The following is a 25,246-nucleotide window of genomic DNA, read 5'->3' on the forward strand; positions in this document are numbered from 1 at the left end:
CAAAACACAATTACCAGGAAGAAAGGTCATGGAACAATTCAATTTTTTTGTCAAAGAACTAACAGATAGTAGGTTGGTATGAAGTATAGGGACATGTAAAACAAAATACAGAGTTATATCATTGGTCACTCTAATTGTCCCCTTCCCAGCAATGGGCATATGTGAACAATCTGCTGTAGAGACCAAAGCACAACTGATAGGAACTAAAAATGGTAGGGGCATTAGTTATATGCTCAGATGATCATGAGTCTATAATCCAAGGGGGTCCCTCCTTACCTGAAGTGGATGCAAGATTTGCAGTTGCATATGAACTACCTGTATGTGCAAAGGAAGTGGTGTAGTTGGCTCCTGCATTCTGCTATCCATCTGGAAGGCTAGAGCCGGGTGAATCTTTCTTACTCATAAGTTGTCCAAACCTCTCCAATTCTGTTCTCACTGCTGCTACTGCAATGGATTCCCAATCAATTTGGGAGAGAGGGGCTGAAGAGTCTCCTATAGTGGCTACATTTGCATTTCCCTTCTTGTTTCTTATCCGAGTAAGCATAAGATTTGGATGAAGCTTCCAACAAGTGTCCCTGGTATGCTTAGGCTTCTTGCAATAATCACACACCAAGTCCTTCTTATCCTCCCTTCTAGTCTCACTACTGCCCCTGTCTCCATTCGGCTTAGGTTTTGTTGTACCAACCATAGCCGACTGGCCAATCCTAGGCTGTCTCAGCAGTACATTCCTCCTACTCTCCTCTCCAGAGACAAAAGCATAGGCTTGAGAGAGTGTCGCACCCTCCCTAAAAAGAATATGCTGCCTAGCAATGTCAAATTCAGGGTTCAGCCCTACCAAGAACTCAAAAACCCTATTCCTCTACCAGTTTGTGATAAGTTGTTGCATCATTTACACTTTCCCATACCACAGTTTCTAAGTGAACTATTTCCTGCCATAGGGTTTTCAACATGGAGAAATACATAGTAAGAGGTTTTTCTCCCCGTTTCATACTTATCACCTGATTTCTTAACTGATAGACTCTGACTTCATTTTGCTTTTGAGAGTAGGTTTCAATCACTCCATCCCAAATCTCCTTAGCAGTATTAGCCCATAGGAAATTTTTTGCAATATGAGGTAACATAGAATTACACAACCAGGACATTACCATGTAATTCTCTTGCACTCATCGGGAAGAGTTTGTATCAGGTTTCTTCTCCCCAGTGAGATACCCTAATTTTCCACGGGCACCAATAGCCATCTTAGCTGATTGTGCCCACTCCAAATAATTTGTACCATCAAGTTTTACAATACTAATGATCCCAGACCCAAAAATATCACTACTACCTCCAACACCCAGTCCCATAGTACCGGTAGATTTCATCTCGGTATTCCAACTCTCCATCTTACTTCAAACAGTTCAATAGTAAGAAAAAAATAGATTGGAGACCTTCAAAAAATAATTTAATATCACACACAGAAACCAACCCTTCCAGAAGAAGAAAATCCTAGCTGGAGGGAAATCTCTCTCCTCCCCATGCCTCCCAACAGAGAGAAAAGTGAATCGATCACTCCGGGAAGCCTAGAAAATTCCAGAAACCAAACCATCCTCTTCAGTAAATCAAAAGAAAACTAACAATACCTAAGCGCCCAAGATCAGATCGAAAACAAAGAGTCCAACTTTTCTAGGACTCTTCCTAGTACTCCAGTTCTTCCTGATTTTGATGCCGAACAGTAGGTCACCTTCCTAATGTCTAGATCCCACCAAAAACTCCAAGAACTGGGCAATCTATAGTAGATCGATCAGCCATTTACTACTTCATGCAGTCAGCTGATCTAGGGCTGCATGAGAATGCTTCAGGAAACCCTAGTCGATGCTCTGATTCCAAGTAGAAATATGTTGAATTAAAAAATATGAAAGAAAAGTAGTTTCTTGAAGAGAGAAAGAGAAGAAGAGAAGTTGAAAAGAAAAAAGAGCAATAATCTGGCCACCCCCTTCATTTATTATTTATACTAAAATAATAGAACAGTACAAAGACAACTATGCCCTTATAAGGCAGCAAAACATAAAACAACATATATAACACTAAAAAACATAATAAATTTTGGACTCACATAACTACTGTGGTCCCCACCTCCTATCTAACAACTAACATAAAACATATACTCAGAAAAACATCATAAAACTAATTAATCTTCAACAATCTTCATCCCACTGAAAGTGGTCCAATCACATGTTTCTTTGGTTTACATCACAAATTGAAATTTCTGAATTCTACCTTTTTAACCATCAATATTACCAGTAAAGGACAACAAAAAAGGATGAGAGAAGAGAGGAGAAGATAAGAAGAGAGAAATTGATTTCATATCCAAAACTCACTGGCGCGCCGATTCTAATTGTTATATATAGGGTGACTTATAAACTAAGACAAAATGGCAGTTGTGTCCCTGCAGCACTACATATACGAGAAAACTAAATATTAGCAGTTCCAAGACCCCCCCTCAAGGTGGGACATAAATGTCAATTGACAATCATGCCCAACTTGTCACACAAGTCATTGTGCTGCAAGTGATGAAGGCCCTTAGTAAAGATATCTACAAATTGATCTTCTGAGCTGACATAGGGACTACATACTTCTCCACTTACAAGTTTCTCTCTGATAAAGTCCTTGTCCACTTCAATATGTTTTGTCTTGTCGTGGAGGACTGGGTTAGCTACAATATTGATGGCAACCTTGTCACAATAAAGTGACATGGGACTATTAACTGTAAAACCCAGTTCACTTAGTAGGTTCTTTATCCATATGATTTCAACAACTCCATGGGACATAGCTCTGTATTCATCTTATGCACTAGGCCTTGCCACCACACTTTTTTTTTCTGCTTCTCCATGTCACTAAGTTTCCTCCCACAAAAGTGCAATATCCGCTGGTAGATTTTCTATCATCAACTGCTCTTGCCTAGTCAGCATCTTTGTACACTTCCAACTTTCAAATGCCCATGCTTTTGGAATAACAAACCAGCCCCTGTAAACTTCTTGAGGTATCTCAAAATCCTCTTAGCAGCCTCAAAATGTGTACTCTTTGGGATTATGCATAAATTGATTGAGGATGCATTAGTATAGGCAATACTAGGTCTGGTCATGGATAGGGGTGTCAATTGGACTGGATTTGGTCCAATCCAATCCAGTCCAATGTGAGTCAATTATAAATGGACCAGGTCCAATCCAATCCAATGAATATTTTGGACCATTTTGGACCGGTCCAATTCAATGTCTGGACCATCCAATCTGTTCAAATTCATTTTGATTTAGATTGGTTTCAACCCAAACCTGGTCCATTGACACCTATATTCTTATCTTATTATCAATGGATCAAATATTGGCTTAATCCAACCCAATCCAATATAAATTTATTACGGATGGACCAGGTTCAATCTAATCTAATAAATATTTTGGACCAGATTGGTCCAATCCAATATGTCTTGTTGGTCCGTCCAATCCATCCAAATTGATTTTGGACTGGACAGGGTCCAACCCAAAATTGGTCCATTGACACCCTTAGTCATGGACAAATATAAAGGTCTTCCTATGAGTCTCTACTACTGCTTCACATCCTTTATAGCCTCTTCCTGACTATCCTCCAATAGATGATTAAGGTCAATGAGTGAATCAGAAGGCTTCAACCCTAGCTTTCATATGTCTTCTAATAGATCTAGGACATATTTCCTTTGAGAAATAAATATTCCCTTTTGTGAGCAGGAAACTTCAATCCCAAGGAAATAGCATAAGGGAACCAGATCTTTCACTTAGAATTGAGTGGCTAAGAATTCCTTCAATTTCTGTATTTCAGTCTTCCAATCACTTGTGACCACTATGTTATCCACATACACTACCAGGGTTGCAATTTTTCATTCACCTTTCTCTACAAAACATATGATCTAAGTGACATTGTTTAAAACCCATCTGCTGTCCTAAATACAGCCGATGGAATCACACAGGAACCACTTCTGACACAAGCCAGCCCTAGACTAATACCAGAACTACAGTCCACCTAGTCTACTTCTCTACAGTAAGACCACAAACTGCACCACATGCCCCCCAAAAAATCAGGTTTTATGACAGTTTTCAAGTCAAAATTAATCTAGCAGCCACAGTATACCACAATTCCAGGGCACCTAATCACCAGAACCAGAGGAGACAAAACAACTCGTGCTGTTATACCAAAAGCAGGTCATATGTGACCTACAGAAACCTCATACTCAGCCACCAAGGATCACATGATCCACAAAACAGGGGTTAAAGCACCATTAAACCCTCTCACAGGATTCAGCCACTTCGGGTTTTTTTAGATTTTCTTGGCACACGACCAAGAGAAGAGAGAACTAAAGGAAATCTTGTTCGAATCTGATAAAGTTCAGACCTGAACTAGAATTCTGTTAAAATTAGAGGAAGATTAGAGGAGATAGAGGACAGAAGAAGAGAAGAAAGGTGAAGAAGAAAACTGGTTCGAACAAGAGAGAAAAATCACTTTCTAGTCAGCCAGGTTATTTTATATGTTTCTATTAGAATAAAACAAAAAGACTATCACGTCCCTACTTAAGTATGGGACACATCACTTAACATAAACATTATACATCAGCTTAAATATAAATAGTGGTAGGTCAAGTAACTATGACAGGAATACTAATACTCGTGGACAGGAGTTAGGAGAGATAGTATGTCATTACTGTCATAAGCCAAGACATATGAAGCGGGATTGCAGGAAGTTGCAGAATAAGAAAACTCAGTCAGCCCATATTGCATCCACCACGGATACTTCTGAGAAGTTTGTTTATGATATCTGCAGATGAATATGCCAAATTTGCTCAGTACCAAGAATCATTGAAACCTCAATCTATTTCTATTAATGTCATCGTCGAGTCAGGTAAACCCAATACATGTCTTGTTTCCTCCTCTTCAAAATGGGTCATTGATTCTGGAGCTACAGATCATATGACAAGTAATTCAAGTTTGTTTTCTACCTTTCAGTCACATAAATCTACCTCTCCTGTTACTTTAGCAGATGGGTCAACATCTTGTGTTATTGGGTTTGGCACAATTAGTCCAACACCATCACTTCCTTTGTCATCTGTTCTTAGTTTACCTCAGTTATCATTTAATTTAATTTTTGTTAGCAAACCCACTCGTACTCTTAATTGTTGTGTCTCATTTTTTCCTGATTATTGTTTGTTTCAGGATCTTACGACGAAGAAGATTATTGGTAAGGGACATGAGTCTGGAGGTCTCTACATCCTTGATACACAAGTTCCAAGATCCATAGCCTGTTCTGGAGCTTTAACCCCTTTTGAAGCACATTGTCGGTTGGGCCACCCCTCTCTCCATGTGTTAAAGCAAATTTGTCCTCAATTTCAGAGTTTGTCGTCATTAAATTGTGAGTCTTGTCAGTTTGCTAAACACCATCGTCTTAGTTCGAGTCCTAGAGTCAATAAACGAGCTAGTGCTCCTTTTGAATTAGTCCATTCAGATGTTTGGGGTCCGTGTCCAGTTGAGTCCAAAACTGGGTTTAAGTATTTTGTTACTTTTGTTGATGATTACTCTCGTATGACATGGTTATACTTAATGAAAAATCGTTCTGAGGTGTTTTCTCATTTTTCTGCTTTCTGTGGTGAAGTTAAAACTCAATTTAATGTTACTGTACAAATATTGAGAAGTGATAATGCTAAGGAGTACTTGTCAGAATCTTTTCAAACTTACATGCTTCAGCATGGCATTCTTCATCAAACTTCTTGTGTAGATACACCATCTCAAAATGGGATTGCTGAACGGAAAAATAGACACCTTCTTGAAACTGCAAGAGCTTTGTTATTTCAAATGAAGGTTCCTAAACCTTTCTGAGCTGATGCAGTTTCCACAACATGTTTTTTGATTAACCGTATGTCTTCATCTGTCCTTCAGGGTAAGACTCCTTATCATGTTCTGTTTCCAAATAAAACATTGTTTCCTATTGAGCCTAGGGTATTTGGGTGTACATGCTTTGTTCGGGATGTTCGTCCTCAAGTTACCAAACTTGATCCAAAATCTTTGAAGTGTGTTTTTCTTGGGTATTCTCGTGTTCAAAAAGGGTATAGATGTTATTGTCCTACTCTTCACAGATATCTTGTGTCAGGTGATGTTAATTTCCTAGAAGATACACCTTTCTTTCCATATACTCCTCATTCAAGTCAGGGGGAGGATGATGATTTGTTAATCTATACTGTCACATCATCTGGTTCACATCCTATTGAATCTGCTCCTGCCAGGCCTAAGCCACCTACAGTACAGGTTTATTTTCGACAACCAACCCCTCTGGATCCATGTCCTGCACCAGCTCCTTCGTCGGCAGATCCAGTCTCAATTGATCCTGTTCCTTCGTCATCAGAACCAGTCTCTAATGATGATCTTCCTATTGCTCTTCGTAAAGGTAAGCGTAAGTGTACTTATCCAGTATCTTCATTTGTGTCTTATAATCATTTGTCGTCCTCTTCTTGTTCTTTTATTGCATCTCTTGATTCTATCTCTGTTCCTAAGATTGTTAAAGAAGCCCTTTCTCACCCTGGATGGCGTAATGCTATGATTGAGGAGATGAATGCTTTAGAGGACAATGGTACTTGGACCTTGGTAAATTTACCTGCAAATAAGAAGGCTATTGGGTGTAAATGGGTGTTTACAGTTAAAGTCAGTCCTGATGGGTCCATTGCTCGACTGAAAGCCCGTCTTGTTGCTAAAGGATATGCTTAGACTTATGGAGTGGATTATTCTGATACCTTTTCTCCTGTTGCTAAACTTACTTCTGTCAGGTTGTTTATTTCTATGGCAGCTACTTATAATTGGCCCCTTCATCAATTAGACATCAAGAATGCTTTTCTTCATGGGGATCTTCAAGAGGAAGTTTATATGGAGCAACCGCCTGGCTTTGTTGCTTAAAGGGTGTATGGGAAAGTTTGCTATCTTCATAAGTCTCTGTACGGGTTGAAGTAGAGTCCTCGCACCTGGTTTGGAAAGTTTAGTCAAGCAGTCGAGAATTTTGGTATGAAGAAAAGTAAGTCTGATCATTCTGTTTTCTTTAAGCACTCTGCTACCAGCATCATTTTGTTAGTTGTGTATGTGGATGATATTGTCATTACAGGGAGTGATACTATAGGGAATGTTGAAATACTTCTTAGGTGTCGAGGTAACAAGAAGCAAGAAGGGAATATTCTTATCTCAAAGGAAATATGTACTTGACTTGTTGTTTGAGACGGGAAAGTTGGGAGCTAAGCCATGTAGCACTCCAATGGTTCCTAACTTGCAGCTCACAAAAGATGGTAAATTATTTGAAGATCCTGAGAGATATAGAAGATTGGTTGGAAAGTTGAATTATCTTACTGTAACTCATCCAGATATTACGTATTCAGTTAGTGTGGTGAGTCAGTACATGTCCTCTCCAACAGTTAATCACTGGACAGCTGTAGAACAAATTTTGTGCTACTTAAAAGGAGCACATGGGCGAGGAATTTTGTATGGAAATCATGGTCATACTAGAATTGAATGTTTTTTAGATGCTGATTGGGCAGGATCCAAGGAAGATCGAAGGTCTACTTCAGGCTATTGTGCATTTGTTGGAGGGAATCTAGTTTCATGGAAAAGCAAGAAGCAGAATGTTGTCTCACGTTCGAGTGCAGAATCGGAATATAGAGCTATGGCCAAGTCTGTGTGTGAAATAATGTGGATATATCAGCTTCTGACTGAAGCAGGTCTTAAAACATCAGTACCAGCCAAGTTGTGGTGTGATAACCAAGCTGTTCTTCATATTGCATCTAATCCTGTTTTTCATGAACGAACTAAGCATATCGAGATTGATTGCCATTTCGTTCGTGAAAAGATTCAGCAAGGTTTGATTTCCACAGATTATGTGAAAACAGGAGAACAACTGGGAGATATCCTCAAGAAGGCTCTTAATGGGGTTAGGGTTGATTATCTTTGTAACAAGCTGGGCATGATTAATATCTATGCTCCAGCTTGAGGGGGAGTGTTACAGACTGTATAATTAAAATAGGAAGATGTTACAGACTGTATAATTAAAATAGGAAGTAAATACTAGGGAGATATGATTTACCTTGATTGTAGGACTGATTTGTAGGAATTAGATTAGTCTTCTTTCCTAATATATTATTTCCTAACATAGAATTTGTAACTTGTATATATACATACGAGATTGATGAATAATACAACAAATTCTTCTTCTTCTTCCTCTGTTTACTCTTATTTTACACCTACAATCTCATAGAGTCACAAAGTTCATCATTCTCTGTCATGGGTCTGGTATGAATGGGTGAAGAAGTTGGTTTGGTTTGAGGTGGTTCGATAGGTGCAGATACGGATTGAACTGGTATAGATGTCGAGTTTGGGTGTTGAGAAACTGTAGGTAGACCAAGCGGGAACAAATCTCTGTCCTTATCTTCAATGAATGACAAGGACTCCCCCTGAAGATAAGGTTGAGTGAAATATGGTGTTTTTTCTTCAAAAGTGGCATCAATAGAGACATAATTTTTTAGTATGTGGGTGGTAACACTTATAACCCTTTTGGGTGGACTTATAACCCACAAAAATACACTTGATGGCTCTTGGATCTAACTTCCCTCTATTATGGGTATGAACATGGACAAAAGCAATGCATCCAAAGATTCTTGGAGTGAGATTATTTGTTGTACATAGATCGGGATAAAATTGAGAAAGTGTTTCCATTGGTGTTTTAAATCCCAACACCCTCGAAGGTAATCGATTTATAATGTATGCGGCTGTAAGCACAGCTTCCCCCCAATAGGTTTTTGGAACATGCTGGTGGAAAAGTAAGGCTCGGGTTGCAGCTAGTAGATGACCATTCTTCCTTTCTGCTACTCCATTTTGTTGTGGAGTATTAATGCAGGAGGATTCATGGATAATCCCTTCTTTTTGAAAATATGGGGATAAAGTTTGGTTGAAATAATCTCGTGCATTATCTGATCTAAATCTTTTGATTCTGACCCCAAACTGATTTTGGATCATGCTATGGAAATTTGGGAGTACACTACTTACATCTGATTTAGATTTAAGAAGAAAGATCCAAGAGACCCTAGTGCAATCATCAATAAAAGAGACAAACCATCGTGAGCCAGACACATTTGGAACTGTGGAGGGTCCCCATATATCACTATGGATCAAAAAGAATGGGATTGAACTTCTCTTGTTACTGATTGGAAAGGGCACACGCTTGTGTTTTGCAAATTCACACACATCACAATGAAGATATTCAACACTCAATCCTTTAAACAATGAGGGAAACATAGTTTTTCAAAATTCCAAAAGATGGATGTCCTAGTCTAAAGTGATGAAGCCAAATGGTGTCTTTGTTGGATGATGAAAGGAATGACAAAGATAACTTATCCTGGACAATATTTGATTTGCATGATTCTTCAAGATAGTAGAGTCCATTTTTCTCCTTAGCAAGTCCAATCCTCTTCCCGAATCCTGGTCCTGAAATATACAGTAAGTAGAATAGAAAAGCACATTACAGTTCATGTCGTGGGTGAGTTTTTGGATGGATATCAGGTTAGCGGACAATTTTGGAACATGAAGGACACTTTTTAGTGTAAGTGATGGATTAATATGGATATCCCCAAGGCCAGCTACGGTAGTAAGGGAACCGTCTGCAATGGCTATTTTTCGATTGCTTGGGCAGGGGGTATAAGTGCTAAAATGTAGTGAGGAGTGAGTCATGTGATCTGTGGCTCCTGAGTCAATAACCCATAAATCCCCAATAGGTTCATCTGAGACATTTAGTCTGTGAGGAATAGAAAACTTACCTGAGATTGCAAGAGAGCCTGTACCACTAGGTTTCTCCAAAGCCCCTTAACTTTTCGATCTCCTCCTTATTGAACTCGGTCTTGTCTGGAGGCTTTTCTTGACTCGGCTGATTTGTGGTGAAGTTAGCTTGACTTCGACTCTTCTGTTGTCCTCCTCGGTAGCCCCATTCCCTATTCAATGGTTTACCATTCAGCTTCCAACACTTCTCTTTGGTGTGCCTTGGTTTCTAGCAATAGGTACACCAAAGAGACTCCTTGTTGTCCCGTGCAGAGGACAAATCTGTCTTCATTCTTTCCAGTATTTTCGGTTGTTCCATCCTTGTAGTCATGGCTGAACCTTCTAGTACTTGGGGTTCAAGCATAACCCCCCTACGGCTTTCTTCAGCACGAATCAGAGAAATAGTCTCATTTAGAGATGGTACCTCTTCTTTGCCGAGAATCTGGACCCTAACTTGATCAAATTCTGCGTTGAGTCCTGCAAGAAAGTCATAAACGCGATCTTTTTCGATAAAACTCTTTAGGATTGCTGCATCCGCTGCACATTTAGTCTCAATGCACCGATAATGATCGAGTTCTTGCCACAGGTTCTGCAGTAAATTTGCATACTCGGTAATTGTCTTGCTGCCTTGTTTAGTTGCTCCGGTCTTGACTTTGATTTTGTACACTTGTGCTGCATCACGTGCTTTTGAATATGTTTGTCGGATGGCATCCCAGATCTCTTTAGCCGTGGATAAAAACATACACACGTCACTGATTTCAAGGTTCATTGAATTCCATAACCATGACACGATCATGGAGTCAGCTTCGTCCCATGCATCAAATCTTGGATCTCCTTCCTTCGGTCCCGTCCCTAAGAGATGGCTAAGCTTTCCTTTCCTTTTAAATATGTTCGAACAAACTGAGACCACTTCAAATAATTTTTCCCGTTCAACCTATATGCTGCCTGAATGTTTTGCAGGTCGCCAGATGCTTGATGTGAGGAAACTTCTTCCAATTGTGCAGTGGTATTTGATACAGTGGCTTCTGACATATTGGGCGGGCTTCAAGAAAGAGAGAAAAACAGACAATGAAGGTCTGAAAAACTTAGTAAGGGTTGGCAATGAAGGCCTAAAGAATCTTTCAGCCAATGTAAAAAAAAAGGTAACTGTAATGCTCCACCAAACTGAAGAGTGGATCGAAACCACTCAAAATCAAAACTGATCCAAACCAAACCAAAGGGATTCTGTAAATCTGCTCTGTGCAACACCAGATCTAAGATTTCAGACTGATCTGATGTCTCTACAAAGAGATCCAAGAAAAAAGGATGAATCCGATGGCGCAGCAGTTCAGAAGAAGCAAAAATGTAGAGTTCAGATCTGTAGCCGATCTCGAAGAAGAATCAAGGACACTCAAGAACCTCCCAAATACTGTTAGAGAGTTCTTGAACCAGCAGCAGAGATGACCAAAGAGATACTATGTGTGGATTAAGTCGTGACCAGCTCTAATACCATGTGAAAATTTGAGAGAAAAAAATGAATTGATTGTATTGTATTGGAAGGAGCATATACACAACTTTATATACAATTACAGAGCTAATTTACAGGGTGATAAAATAGGAAACTAACTTTTCCAAAAAAACTAATTTCTATATCAGTGGGATTCTCCAATTAATATCCCATGATTCTAGGAAATTAAGTTTCCTAAACTGATGGACCTAAAATTATGGAGAATCAATCAGAGAGTCAATCTTCTACCTTCCAACAGAAACTTCTTTGGGTATTGAAGACATCTTGACTGCAGCCACTGTGTAGGTGACACTGATTAAGACTAGCCGAAGCAGTTCTGAAGGTTCTGAACCAGTTCTGGAGCAGATTCTGATTAGCCGAAATGATCACAGCAGGTTCTGACAGCACTCGACACAGTTTCAGACTTGCCGAGACTGCCACGGTTCTGAAACAGTTCAGTTACAGCAGCAAGCAAGGAGTTCTGGGTTGGTAACCGACCTGAAGCAAAGGATTCTCAACTATTGTGCCATGCAGACTCCACTTGAACTTCGAGTACTGCAACTGTAAAGAGAGTGCCCCTCCTTGCGGCCAATACTAGGACTGCTGACATCAGTCCTCAACTAGGGTTCACAGTGCTGAACAATCTGGAGCTGGCAGCTCCCTAGTAATCTCACAGTAGTGGTGAGGGGTTTCGGGCTGATGACCAACCTGAACTTGGAGCTGTTTACCACTTTGCTATGTTGGTAGAAGTGTTCACAGTGCTGGTAGAACACTAGATAGACTTCACTTGGGCTGAACCGAAACTGCAACAGTCCGGGTACAGTAGCAAGTGAACAGTTCGAGGCTGCAACAGTAGCAGAAGCTAAGTCTTCACCACTGTTCTGTGCAAGTCTTGCTGGAGCACCGAAGCTTCAACTGTAGAGGAAACTCTCCCCCTTTCAGCTAGTGCTAGGACTGCTGAAATCAGTCCTCAACTAGGTCTGTCCTATACAGACCTCTCTTAGTAGCCAAATAGCTACTATTTGCTGGAAATAACCTAGTAGGACATCTACTTCTGGGTCTTACTTCCCTTGAGTCCTACAACCAAGAGGAACCCTAGGTTCGAACTTGCTTTACTCTCTTACACCCATAGGTCTTCACTGCAGCAACCCAGAGAAGGAAGAGAGAAGATGAAAAGACAGCAAGGGAAGAGAGTGTGCGCCGGCTGAAACCAGGAAGAAGCTAACGCTCTGATTCCATGAAAGCTAAACTACTGTAGCCAAAGTAGCAGAAAGGAGAAGAAGAAGAAGAGATGCTGGAATGTCAATCTAACCTAGCCAGTCGACCATGTTATTATTTATATTTGAATGTAGTACAAGATACAAGTAATTACTAGAATGCCCCTGATTAGTGATGGGACACCCAGTAACTTAAAACATTAAACAGGCTTAGGCCCATTAACACAGGCCCAGTTACAGGATAGCTTGAACTTAAGTATGGGCTAATAAGAACTCTTATCAGCCGAACACTCGTATAGAGAGACATCATTCAACATTCTAACAGAGACCTCTCATCGGGATACTAATATCCATTGAGATAGACCCAAGTATTCATAATGTAACTTGAGCATTTTCAGTTCTCCACTATTTCAGCCCTTTGACATCACTTGTGTCAGGCATGGGAGTGGAACCGTTAATGTAACCCCACATGCCTTTCCCTTCAACAAAGTACTGAAAATGAAATTTCCAGAGAGCATAGTTGCTCCCATCAAACTTGACGGAAATGAATTCACTCTTTTCCAAAGCCATACTGAACAGAAAATAAGTGAAGACAGATCTAATCGAGCAGCAAGGAAGTAATAAAGGTATGAGAATCAAATAAACTGATAATAGAAAGCCTCTTACAGTCACCAGAAATCGTCCAAGATTCAGCGGAAGACAAAAACTTGAAACACGGAATAAAAGGAAAGTCTAGGTGCAGCCGCCCAGAAGAGATGTATAGATCTCTCTCAAATCTTCTCAGATCTCGATGATGTTTTCAGAGTATGATGAGAGGGCCTAGGCGACACTTCCTTTCAAATCTCACTGCAAACTGAAGTCGTATGAGAGAGATCTAATAAAAGCTCTCCTTAGATGCGCAAAACAGAGAAAACTGATCTCTGGATAGATCAAAATAATCCAGATTCAATCGGCAGTAACAACAGATGTCACACTGATCAAAGAGAGGAGAAAAGGATCAGAGAGTAGCATGTTCTGATACCATGTCAGCTTGAGAAAGAGAGAAAGACAAAAGTCCAGATCTGTTAGGGTTGATCAGTCTGATCAAACCAACCCAGAAAAGATGTATTTATATTAAACTTATGTGAATAGACAAGATTGTCCTTACAAAGAGAATAAAAAGGGTCTGTACACTAAAGTACACGCCGATTATAGTACAAGAAAGAAAAAATAAAAGTACAGAACAGTAGAATTACAAAACTACCCTTCAGTAGTTCTTCTACATTGACAGCCCAGGCCCAGAATTATTCTGCTTATGTAAAGGAACTTATGGCTGTTGTTTTGGCCGTCTAGAAATGGCGGGCTTATTTATTGGGCCAGCATTTCATCAGTCGAACAGACTGTAGGAGTCTCAAGTTCTTGTTGGAGCAACGGGTCCACACAGAAGAGCAACAAAAATGGATCTCAAAGCTTCTTGGGTATGACTATTCTATTTAACAAAAACCAGGGGCCCACCAACAAGGCAGCAGATGCCCTCTCCAGGGTAGTTGAGTTTCATCAGTTGACAAGCTCCCAACCCATTCACCCATTATTTGAATCCATCAGGTTGGAAGCTCGTGAGGCACCAGAATTGGCCCAAATACGGGCCCGTTATCCACAAGACCCCACCACCGTACCAGGATACACCATGATGGGCCCAGATCTGCTATACAAGGGGCTGTACGTGTTACCTTCCTCCTCACCACACATTCCTACTCTCTTACAACTATTTCACGACTCACCTCAAGGGGGGCACTCTGGAGTTCTGAGAACTTATAAACGATTGTCCTCACACTACTACTGGGCTAGTATGAGAAGGAGGGTCCAACAGTATGTGGCTGCCTGTACTATTTGTCAGCAGCAGAAGTATGATTCCCAGGCACCTCCCGGATTGATGCAGCCTCTCAAAATACCCACACAGGTATGGGAGGAGATCTCGATGGAGTTCATTACAGGGTTGCCCAAGTCCAACCGGTATTCAGTTATAATGGTGGTCATTGATCGTCTAAGCAAGTATGCACACTTAGCATTTCCACACTCTTATACTGCTGCAATGGTTTCTGAAGTTTTCATCAGAGATGTCGCCAAGTTACATGGAACTCCCAAATCGATTGTTTCGGATTGGGATCCAGCCTTCCTTAGCCAGTTTTGGAGAGAGTATTTCCGACTCTAGGGGACTAAGCTATACAGGTCCACCAGTTATTATCCACAATCCGACGGCTAAACTGAGGTGGTAAGTAGGTGCTTGGAGACATATTTGAGGTGTTTTATAGGAGACAGGCCACGGCAATGGGCCCAGTGGTTACCTTGGGCCGAGTACTAGTACAACTCTACATACCAAGGGTTAGCGGCCGTGACTCCCTTCAAAGCCGTGTCTGGAAGGGATCCTCCTGCCATTATGCCGTATGAATTAGGGTCCAGTAATGTGGCCGCCGTGGAGACACAATTGATCAACAGAGACAAGGTTCTGCAGGAACTTAAGTCCAACCTGAACCGGGCCCAACAAATAATGAAGTATTACTACGATAAGAAGCGTTGGGAGGTAGAGTATCAGGTTGAGGAATATGTTTACCTGAAGCTGCAACCCTACCGTCAAGTCTCGGTCACAAAGAGGGCCTAGCCGAAATTGGGGCCCCGTTACTTCGGCCCTTACAAGGTTTTGGAAAGAATTGGACTGGTTGCCTACGAACTGGAGATTCCTCCCTCCTCCTGCCTTCACCCAGTCTTCCATGTATCCTTGCTCAAGAAATGCATCACCCGCCAGTCCATCATCAGCCCAACATTACCCACATTCACTGACAACGGAGGCTTAGTTACTGAACCGAAGAGCATTACGGACTTTAGATGGATTAAAAGGGGGAAGCGGTTCATCCAGGAGGCTCTAGCAGAATGGAAGGGCTGCCTACAAGAGATGCCACTTGGGAACCTTACGAGGAGTTGCAAACTCAGTTCCCAAATTTGGACCTCAAGGCCAAGGTCATTCTAAAGAAGGGAGGAGATGATAAGAACCCAGTGGCTGGCCCAAGCCCAGCCCGCTATGCTAATGAGCCACGACCACCAGTCACGGTGGTGTATACATGGAAGAGGAACACCCGCCCTGCACCAAAGCAGCTCCAGACCACAAACGAAGGAATCGCAGCCAACTCCATGACCTAACCAACTCAGTTGTTAACTCTAAAATGTAACGGCTAGCTGCAGTTATATAAGTTGTGCCTTCTACTAAGAAAAGAATAAGAAGAATACAGACTTTTCCTCTCCTCTCTCTCTCTAGAGGTCGGTTCCCCTCCAAGGATCCCTGAGATAGGCAGTAACCTATCACCCTCCTTGGAATGGGATTCCCATACCATAGCTTGTCAAGAAGAAAAGAACTCTTGACAAAAAACCCCAAGTCCTAATATTATAAATATTAGTAAAATAATAAAATATTGTTAAAGTAATAATAAGATGATGATAATAATATATTAATAAATATAATAAAATAATAAATCATTAAGAAACTATTAGTAAAATAACAAAAACAAAGGGCAAATAATAAAATAACAAAAACATATATAAATTAATAATAATAATGTGCAAATAAAATATTAATATAATATAAGTAAATTAATAATAAAATACTAATTAAAAATATGAATAAACTATTCAACAAATAATAATGAGGCATTAATAATTAAATAATGAAATACTAATAAAATATTATTAAAGTAATAATAATAAAACGATCATGATGATGATGATAATAACAATAATAGTAGTAGTAGTAGTAGTAGAATAATAATAAGACAATACTAAGAAACTATTAGTAAAATAATAAAGTTGTAATAAAATATTCATAATAAAGTGCTAATAAAACAATAATAAAGTATTACTAAAATAATAATATAACAAAAATAGTAAAGTAATAATAAAATATAAAATATTAATAAACTAATACAAAATTGAAAATTTTCGATTGATTCCGATTTGAATTCCAATTCTTGTCTTGATCACAAACCAAACAGACCCTAAATTTCAAATGAACAGTCTCTTGTTGTACATGGGTTCTTGTTGGTATTTAATACAATTCCAATACTTTAACAGTTTTCAAAAACATGTTCTTAGTAATAATCATAGATTTTCACACAAAAAGGGTTAATTCTGGTAAATTTGTACTGAGATTAAATGTCCTTGACTTTCTCAGCCTCGAATCCTGATGGTAATGGCTAGAGATGGATTACTTCCAGCTTTCTTTTCAGATGTACATAAGCACAACCAAGTTCCTGTCAATAGCACAATTGCAACTGGAGTTTTTGCTGCAATCCTAGCATTGTTTATGGATGTTTCACAGTTGGCAGGCATGGTAAGTTGATCTTGTGGAGAAAGTTTGGTGTGGTAAGATATCTACTGCCATGTTTGAAATCGAAGAAAAATGCTTTTTGATAATAATGGAAATCCCATACACCTAATTTGGTAATAGCATAACAAAGGATTTATTCACATGATTCATATGAAAAGGTGGTGCCCATGAGGAAATATTTAGCGCTTATTGAATTACTGAATGGACATAATTATATAATACATATATTGATTAGTTTACACACAGTATGGATTTGTTGAAAAATAATAGTGACCTACTTCCTGATCCATAGTGTGCCAAAAGGACCCTAGGATATAACATTAGATTGGATCACTTTTGTATGGAAATCTTCCAATCAGGATCCATTCCTATCTCTATTTGAACTGCTTGGATGTATGCATCATGAAAGATTTGGTAGATCTTTATACTTCCTCTTGGATGGGTTCCACTTCGTGACAACCCTTGGACTCACCTGCATGATCTGGCCCACACCATTATTTTGTGATATAAAAATAGATAAACAGGCATTTGGACCACCACTTACAAAACAACCTAACTTGTTGCATTCATGTCAGATTTTATTTATATTATGAATAGCCAACTTTTGGAGGTTACTCTTTTTTGCAGGTCAGTGTGGGAACACTTCTTGCATTCACTGTTGTTGATGTTTCTATTTTGATACTCAGATACATTCCACCAGATGAAGTGCCACTTCCATCATCACTTAAGGAGACAAATGATTCAGTATCATCATCGCATGGTAGTGGTACTGTAATGGGGAAAATCCAAAAGATTCTACTTACAACTTTGAGGATAATACTGAAGTAGCAATTGCTGATCCCCTTATTCCAAAAGTATTTGACCAAAGTAAATATTAGATTGCACATCTGTTATCTTTGATATATAAGGTACTTGCATTAAGTTGTCATGTATTCATGGAGTTGGGTTGATTATGGATCAACAATGCAATTGGTAAATTGGAGATGCAGTTATAAGGTGTCATGCATTGCAGAGTAGGATTTATGGAACTGTGTATCAACGGCACAGTGGGTCATACTAAGTAGTTTACTTACAACTATTTGCAATGTTGCATGGACTTATCAAATGAACTATTTTTGTTTGACACACATCAAACTATCACATAAATGAAATAATACATCGCCATTTCTTTACTTTTTTTAGTTTTTCCTTTGTTCACTTGACGTAAGGAACATTCAACATCATCATCATCATCATTGTCATATCCCAACTATATGGGGTCTGCTACATGAATCCTGTTTTACTAATCCATTCTGTCTAAATCTATATCCACTATTAAATTATTTAGTGCTTAAATTTCTTACTATTTCTATCCATGTCCTTTTTGGTCTACCCCTAGCCCTTCTAGCCCCTTCAACTTATAACAATTCACTTGTAACTGGTTTTGTTGATGGTCTTCAATGCATGTGATGAAACCATCTTAGTGTACTTTCTCTCATGTTATCACCTATTGGAGCTACTCCCTAAGTTCCTATGGATGACTTCATTCTTGATCCTGTCCTTTCTAGTCTTTTCTCTCATCCATCTTAGTATTCACAGTTCTATCACACTCATTTTCTAGACATGTTGTTTCTTAACTACCTAACACTCTATTCCATACAACATAGCTGGCCTTACAACTATTTTATAGGATTTTCCTTTTAATCTAAGTTGTATTCGCCTATCACACAAAAGTCCAAATGCACCTCTCCTTTTTACCCAACCTGTTCTAATTCTTTGGGTGACATCCTCCTTAATCTCTCCCTTGTTATGAATTATTGAACCAAGGTACTGTAGCATATCCTGATTTACACTCCTTTTGTTACTAATTACATGTCGTATGCTCTATTTTAGTCTTACTTATTTCAAAACATCTTATTTCTAAGGCGTTTGTCCATAAGTTTAATTTTGCATTTAATGCTTCATTAGTTTCATCAATTAAAAACAGCATCGTCTGCAAACAACATGCACCATGGAATTTCTTCCTGCATATGTTTAGTGAATTCATCTATGATCTATACAAATAGGTAAGGGCTAAGTGTTGAACCTTGGTGAAGACCCATCATAACTATAAAATTTGAAGTCTCTCCTACTAGTGTTGGGACATTGGTTGTTGCCTCCTCATACATATCCTTAATTAGGTATATATACCTATTTTGAACCCCTTTCTTTTCCAATACCCACCATATTATCTCTCTAGGTACTCTATCATATGCGTTCTCTAGATCAATGAACACCATATGAAACGTCTTTCTTCTTATCTCTAAATTTTTCTGTCAATCATCTCAAAAGAGATATAGCTTCCATGGTTGATCTCACTGACATAAAGCCAAATTGGTTCTCTAAAATACCTGTTTCAAGTCGTAATCTTTGTTCAACTATTCTCTCCCAAAGTTTCATAGTGTGGCTCATGAGTTTAATCGCCCAATAGTTATTACAACTTTGTATGTCACCTTTGTTGTTAAATATAGGCACCATGTGTAAGGGACATCTAACAAACACCAAGAATTCCATCTTCCCTGTGAAAACTCCTAATTGGAAAGATGAACATTTTGCATTTATTAAGACCTTTTCTATAGGTGAATGAATGTTAGATTCTCCTTGTTCAATTAATATAATTATCATTATTGCTATAATTATTAGCATGACTCTAAAGAAAGCCCATGTTCTGTAATTTTGTGGAATTAAGACTGGACATAAGATGCTTGTTCCATCTGCATCCATGTGATACTGTCAAGTGTCACCTAGAAATGTTTTTAGTGGATGATATGTAATCATGTTATCACCATTCCTTTTGAATCATCAGAGAGATTTTTGTGGGTGGTATAGAAAAGGAGTCTATTTAAGGGCCTCACGTTCCCAAATGGGTTGATATTTAGAATTATTGATCTCTTAGAGGGCACGGGAGATATCTTAGCCATCATTTTGACATATAAAGATATGTTAATGATCAGCAGGCACTGCAGTCTGGTAATCCTTATGGTTGATATCCACTCCTTACATGTACTTTCTTGTTGTGTCTTTTATTTTCTGCCTTTACCCTTCATCTTCTGGGGACTTCTATTTCTTTATATATATATTAATTGTTGCAGATAAGTTAAAGAAAGAAAAGAGGCGAAAGGTTGCTGTGTGGAACATAGCATTTGTTTGTGTAGGTGTACTGCTTCTTACATCTGCAGCTTCAGCTGAACACCTACCAAGGTAGGTTGTGCTTAGAAGCCCTTCCTATTATACTCTGAAATTGATGCTAACCAGCCTTTAATTGATGAGGACAGGCTAGGGGTCGTACAAATTCCAAATTCGGTGGTGGGCTTTGTGGGGTGAAGAAGAGGTTTGGGATTATTAAGAACGAAGAACAGGGATGGAAAACAAGTAAATAGCTTGGTGTCCACCAAAAAAATGAGTAAGAAACTAGAAAGAAAGGGAGAACAACTCTTGCTGTTAGAGCAAACAATGAAAAATAACTAGAAGAAGAAATAGGTGAGAGAAGAAAATAGATGAAAATTCCTGGCAACAACCAGATTCATCAAACCAAACTTTATTTCATTAGATCAACTCTTTCTTAATTGCAATTACAATGACTCTATTTATAGATTCAACTCATAGACTCGGATGTCCCTTTATAGGCTTGAATTTGGACTAGGATACTAACCCAAATTAACTTCTAATTGCTTTAAAACTACGACAAATCCATGGGTAATGTATAGGGACAGTCAAATAACACTTGCATACCAAAAATAGTAAAACACAAGTTTACCATAAATAGAAGTATTTACAATAATTATTATAAATAATAAGTTTGAAAGTTAACATAAGGTGTAATTTTGAAAGAACAGTAAATTTCTGGAAAACTTAAAACCCTATTCTTAAGACACCTATAACTAGAAAATAAAATTAAAAAAACAATAGCAATATCCTATGGCCCTAAAATTCTGAAGTTGGTATAGGAATGGAAAAACTGATTTGTTTCTCCATGCATTTTTTCCTTGCTTCAGCATCTTCATCAGTTATGTTTTGCATTCATTGATAAGACTTGTTATTTTACTCTTATTTTTAGGTGTATGGGTATTTCTGTCTGTATACATATTTTAATGTTCACCATGTGATCTTCCATAGATGAGAGTTAGAAGAGAAGATAATAGAGAGAATATAGAGCACAAAGAATAGTGGGTGGCACCCTCTTCTATTTTATTTAGATTGAAGCAAGGCATATACTTGTAATGAGGGAAGCTCCTTACACCCAATAATCTGAACTATAATGGGTCCATAAGTAGAGTTTAAACCAGCTAAAAAGGCAGATGCTGCTGTTTCACCAACTTTTTATAGGGTGCTGCATCTTCCTCACATTTTCAGTCAATTACTTTATAGTGACCCAGCTCTTTCCACTTTGTTGTGTGGAATAGTAACTAGATAAACTCTTCTCCCCTTGTTTACATGAGGTAGATTCAACCTACAGCTGATAAACTCCAGCATAATGACACTGTTCAACATATGTAGACTTCTCTTGGTCCCATATTTCCTTGTTGTTTCTGCCCACATGAAAGTTTTCCTTATTGATGGGTCTATAGATGACACTAACCAAGACATTATCATATAATTCTCCTGCTTCCATTTGTCATAAACTTAACAGCCTTGGACTACTCAAGATAATTTATCCTTTTAAGGGAATAATAGAGATAGGAAACCGAACAGCTTCAAGGCTACTACCAGCCATAGGATCCAGTCCAGAGGTGATAGAGCTACTTGATTCATTTGTAGCTATAATAAATTTAATGACTATCATTCACACGCTTCCCAAAACAGCCAAACTATGGCCAACACAAACCCTGCTGTTTTGCCACCAAAGTTTCCTCACATGACCATGCTACTGATCAAACCTGATCTGTCTAGATCATATAACAAACAAACATACAGCTGCAGGTTGCTTGCAGGTATAGAAAAGGTTCTGTCAGCTTATGTTTTGACTAGGGAACATGCTTTGTACTTACAGGTCATGATCAGACTACTTGGACACCTTATAGTCTAAAGAAAAACTTGTGTGTGTGTGTGTTAGAGAATATCATGGATTTATAGGTGCATATTAAGGGTGTTAGAGAATATCAACCTATTCAGGAACCTCACCTAACAGCTTAAGCTTTTTTGTTGAATGGTTCTTTGAGAAAGGGAAATAAAACAGTTGACAGGGGTTAATAATCTTCTACATGTGGAACTGTGGACAGAAAGGTCTGCCAATTCTTTGACAGATCAGCTAGCAAAGCAGGGGGTTAATAGAGAACAAGCTTTTTGTCCTTGGGTCCAATGGAAGACTTTTTAACATGTTTCTTTAGGTGGATAGGGTACCATGCTAGTTTAAGGGGTCTCTCAGACACAATCCTATGTAGATATCATTCTTAGAAAAGAAGATTCTAATTATGATCTACCTATAATAAGTAAAGCTATTCTTCTAAATACAGCGTGGATGCAGTGTCTCTATAGCTTAAGTTTTCTGCCATGTATAAAAAGAAATCATGTAGTTAATGGTTGAAATTTCTTGTTACGGAATAGAAAGAAGTATATGTTATGATTTGGTGGATGATTTTTATGTTGCTTTGCTTCTGATTTTATTTTCTTGTATCAGAATACCTCAATTCACAACGTTCGTGGTTGGTTGTGCACTTATTTTATGTGGTCTCATTGTTCTCTCTTGGATAGATCAAGATGATTCGAGGCACAATTTTGGACATACAGGAGGTATGTTCCATTATATCACACAATGAGATTAATGAGGTCTGGCTGGACATAGACCACCTTCTGTCCTAAATGCACTAGTCACTTGGTAAGAAGCATGGTTTGCAATATTGACAATATTTGGCAAAATATCCCCGATATATCCCCATTTGCTAGGTGGCGATACAGAATCTTTCAGGAATATTTTTCTCCAAATATCCCTGATATTTTGCCAATATGTTGGAGACATATGAGATTTCATTGATAAACTATATATTTAAAGTTTAAAATTTTAGAATATTATTAAAAACATTTCAATATTTCATTTAAATCATCAAAATTTTTTAAAAATAGTTTTCTAAAACAACCAGCAGAGAATTATTGGATAATTAGCTTACTACTTTGATATGATTCACTTACTAAGTTACTACAATTCAAAAGAAAAAGAAAAATGCATAGAAATACAATCTAACCAAAACATATAGTAACAATAAAGACTAAAATTAAAATGGCAAGCAATTGACATATATAAAGAACAGAATATGGCTAAAGACCAAAAGGAAGACAAAAAGAAAAATACCTATTACAATCGCTTAATTTTTTCCCATTTGATTTACACAATTCTTTGTTATGGTTTTTTGAGCCTTAAATGTTCAATTATATTTCTTTTAGTGTTCTCTTTGAGGTTTATAAACTAATTTACTGTTTCTAGAAAACGTTCCAGATTTTTTAAAATTTCCAAATATCTTTCCCGAAATTAGCGAAATATCTCAAAATTATATTGATTGATTGAGTCAGGTGTTTAACTGTTTGTATCAGCAGCAGCCCAAAGATGGCTGTTTAACTATTTTGAATTGTCTGGCAGTTGGCTTGACAAGTAAAACTGCCTGGGCTGCTGACTGGACAACCAATTGTGCATTCCAGCTTTCCACTTTTCAGAACATACTGATTTCATCTAGTGCATCATCCATTGAAAAAAAACGAAAAAAAAAAAAATGAGGTTGTCTGGATGATGCCAGCCATGGCCATTAAAACTTTGGGTGTCTCTGCTAGTTTTTCTTGTATGTTCATCCAATCGGCTTGATCACTTGCTTAATGGACCTTTTAGAGCTGCCTAGCTATTTGGACTTGCTCAATATTCCACTGTAATTGTATGTAGTTGCAACTCATTTCGTATAGATTGACCTTCAGATTCCTCTGTAATTGTGTGTGTATAACTCCATAGACGTGCAAGAGATTAGAAAATTTATGGATGATTCATTGACATCTCTGCAGGTTTCATTTGTCCATTTGTACCACTTCTACCCACTGCATGCATCCTCATAAACACCTACTTACTAATAAATCTTGGGTGAGTACCTGAAGAATTTCCATTATTCATTTTCGTCGCAAATCTTCTTGAGTCTTCTTTTATGGGTAATTTTGTTGAACCATCTTCTCCTTGGAGTAGTGTAAAAGCTGTAAGTGCTGGGCATTGGTTCCATACTTGTCTAACAATTTTCTTTCTGAACTCAGAGCTTCTACGTGGCTCCGTGTCTCAATATGGTTTTTGGCCGGAACGATCATTTATATTTTTTATGGCCGGACCCATAGTTCACTTCAGGATGCAGTTTATGTGCCCATAGTCCACACCGATTAGATCTACCACAGCCCACCTGAGTAGCAGAGTAGAAGAACACCAAGTTATTTTCTTATGCCATTACCAGGCTCTCTTCTGCTCTCTTCTCATTTCCAGTATAGAAGAAATATTTATGCCATCATCATGGCAGCCTGGTAATTAAACTGCCCGACCTTTGTATAGTGCACGTCTTTCTCTTCCAATTTATGTTTATCATCTTGTTGTTTAGCAGGACTGATGAACGGCAGCAATCAATCTCGTGTTTGTACACACTAGCATTCTACACCTGGTGCATGGGCCTTGTTTAATTCTTGTGTAGAAGAATATAAATAGATTTGCATGCAACTGTGCAAGTTTTTATGTAGTAATTTTTGGATTTCAGAAACTCTACGGTTGTTCTTCTTTGTGGGAAATTGGTAATAATGGGATTAAGAGGGGGAACAGTATTCTCTCTGGATATTGTTATATCGAAGGTTCAAAATATTAGAAATGCAATTTTAAAAGACATATTAGGATACATTTTGGATATGTATCGAAGGTTCAAAATCCTGGAATTGAATAAAATCAAAGCTTGATAACTATAAATAATATATGAGAAATGGCAATATCTATGATGCCCAAACAAGTATGATATTAGAAGAACTTTGAGCAATCGAAATCTCACGTTTATTTTAATGAATACCAGTTGATTTGTTTCCACTTATAATATTCGTTTATTTGTTATCATGTCTTTTCAGGTATGATGCCTACACTTTGAAAGCCAATACAAATTTAATAATCAATTAATTTTTTTTTTAATTTTTTTATTGATAAGCAGTAGCACTAAGAAGAGTAAGTTGTTAAAAGTTTAAAATCAGCAACCAAATTTTACCAAAACATAAAAAAACTGCATATAATATCCATATATCTATATTAAAAAGAACAGTTTAACGCTTTAAGTTTCGTCCATGATCGACTTTCTGTTTTTTAAAACTATCCCTGAAAATTTATAAAATGCTATTAATAAGACAA

The 25,246-nt window shown here is 38.1% G+C and overlaps 1 protein-coding gene across 1 annotated transcript in view; it reads left to right on the top strand.

The window, feature by feature from the left end:
- Positions 1-24,751, top strand: part of LOC148871529 (cationic amino acid transporter 4, vacuolar-like) — a 76,952-nt gene extending 52,201 nt beyond the window's left edge. Inside the window, 9 exon segments of the mRNA XM_088967486.1 lie at positions 16,738-16,896; positions 17,521-17,662; positions 17,665-17,760; positions 20,004-20,112; positions 22,529-22,641; positions 23,893-23,968; positions 24,133-24,244; positions 24,246-24,390; positions 24,468-24,751. Coding sequence (XP_088823612.1) covers positions 16,738-16,896; positions 17,521-17,662; positions 17,665-17,760; positions 20,004-20,112; positions 22,529-22,641; positions 23,893-23,968; positions 24,133-24,244; positions 24,246-24,390; positions 24,468-24,511 — 996 coding nt within the window. The 3' untranslated portion in view covers positions 24,512-24,751.
- The last annotated feature ends 495 nt before the right edge of the window (positions 24,752-25,246 follow it).

The sequence above is a fragment of the Nelumbo lutea genome, chromosome 2 (assembly GCF_056320005.1).
Source record: "Nelumbo lutea isolate HS-2025 chromosome 2, American lotus-T2T, whole genome shotgun sequence".
NCBI classification, from domain to species: Eukaryota; Viridiplantae; Streptophyta; class Magnoliopsida; order Proteales; family Nelumbonaceae; genus Nelumbo; species Nelumbo lutea.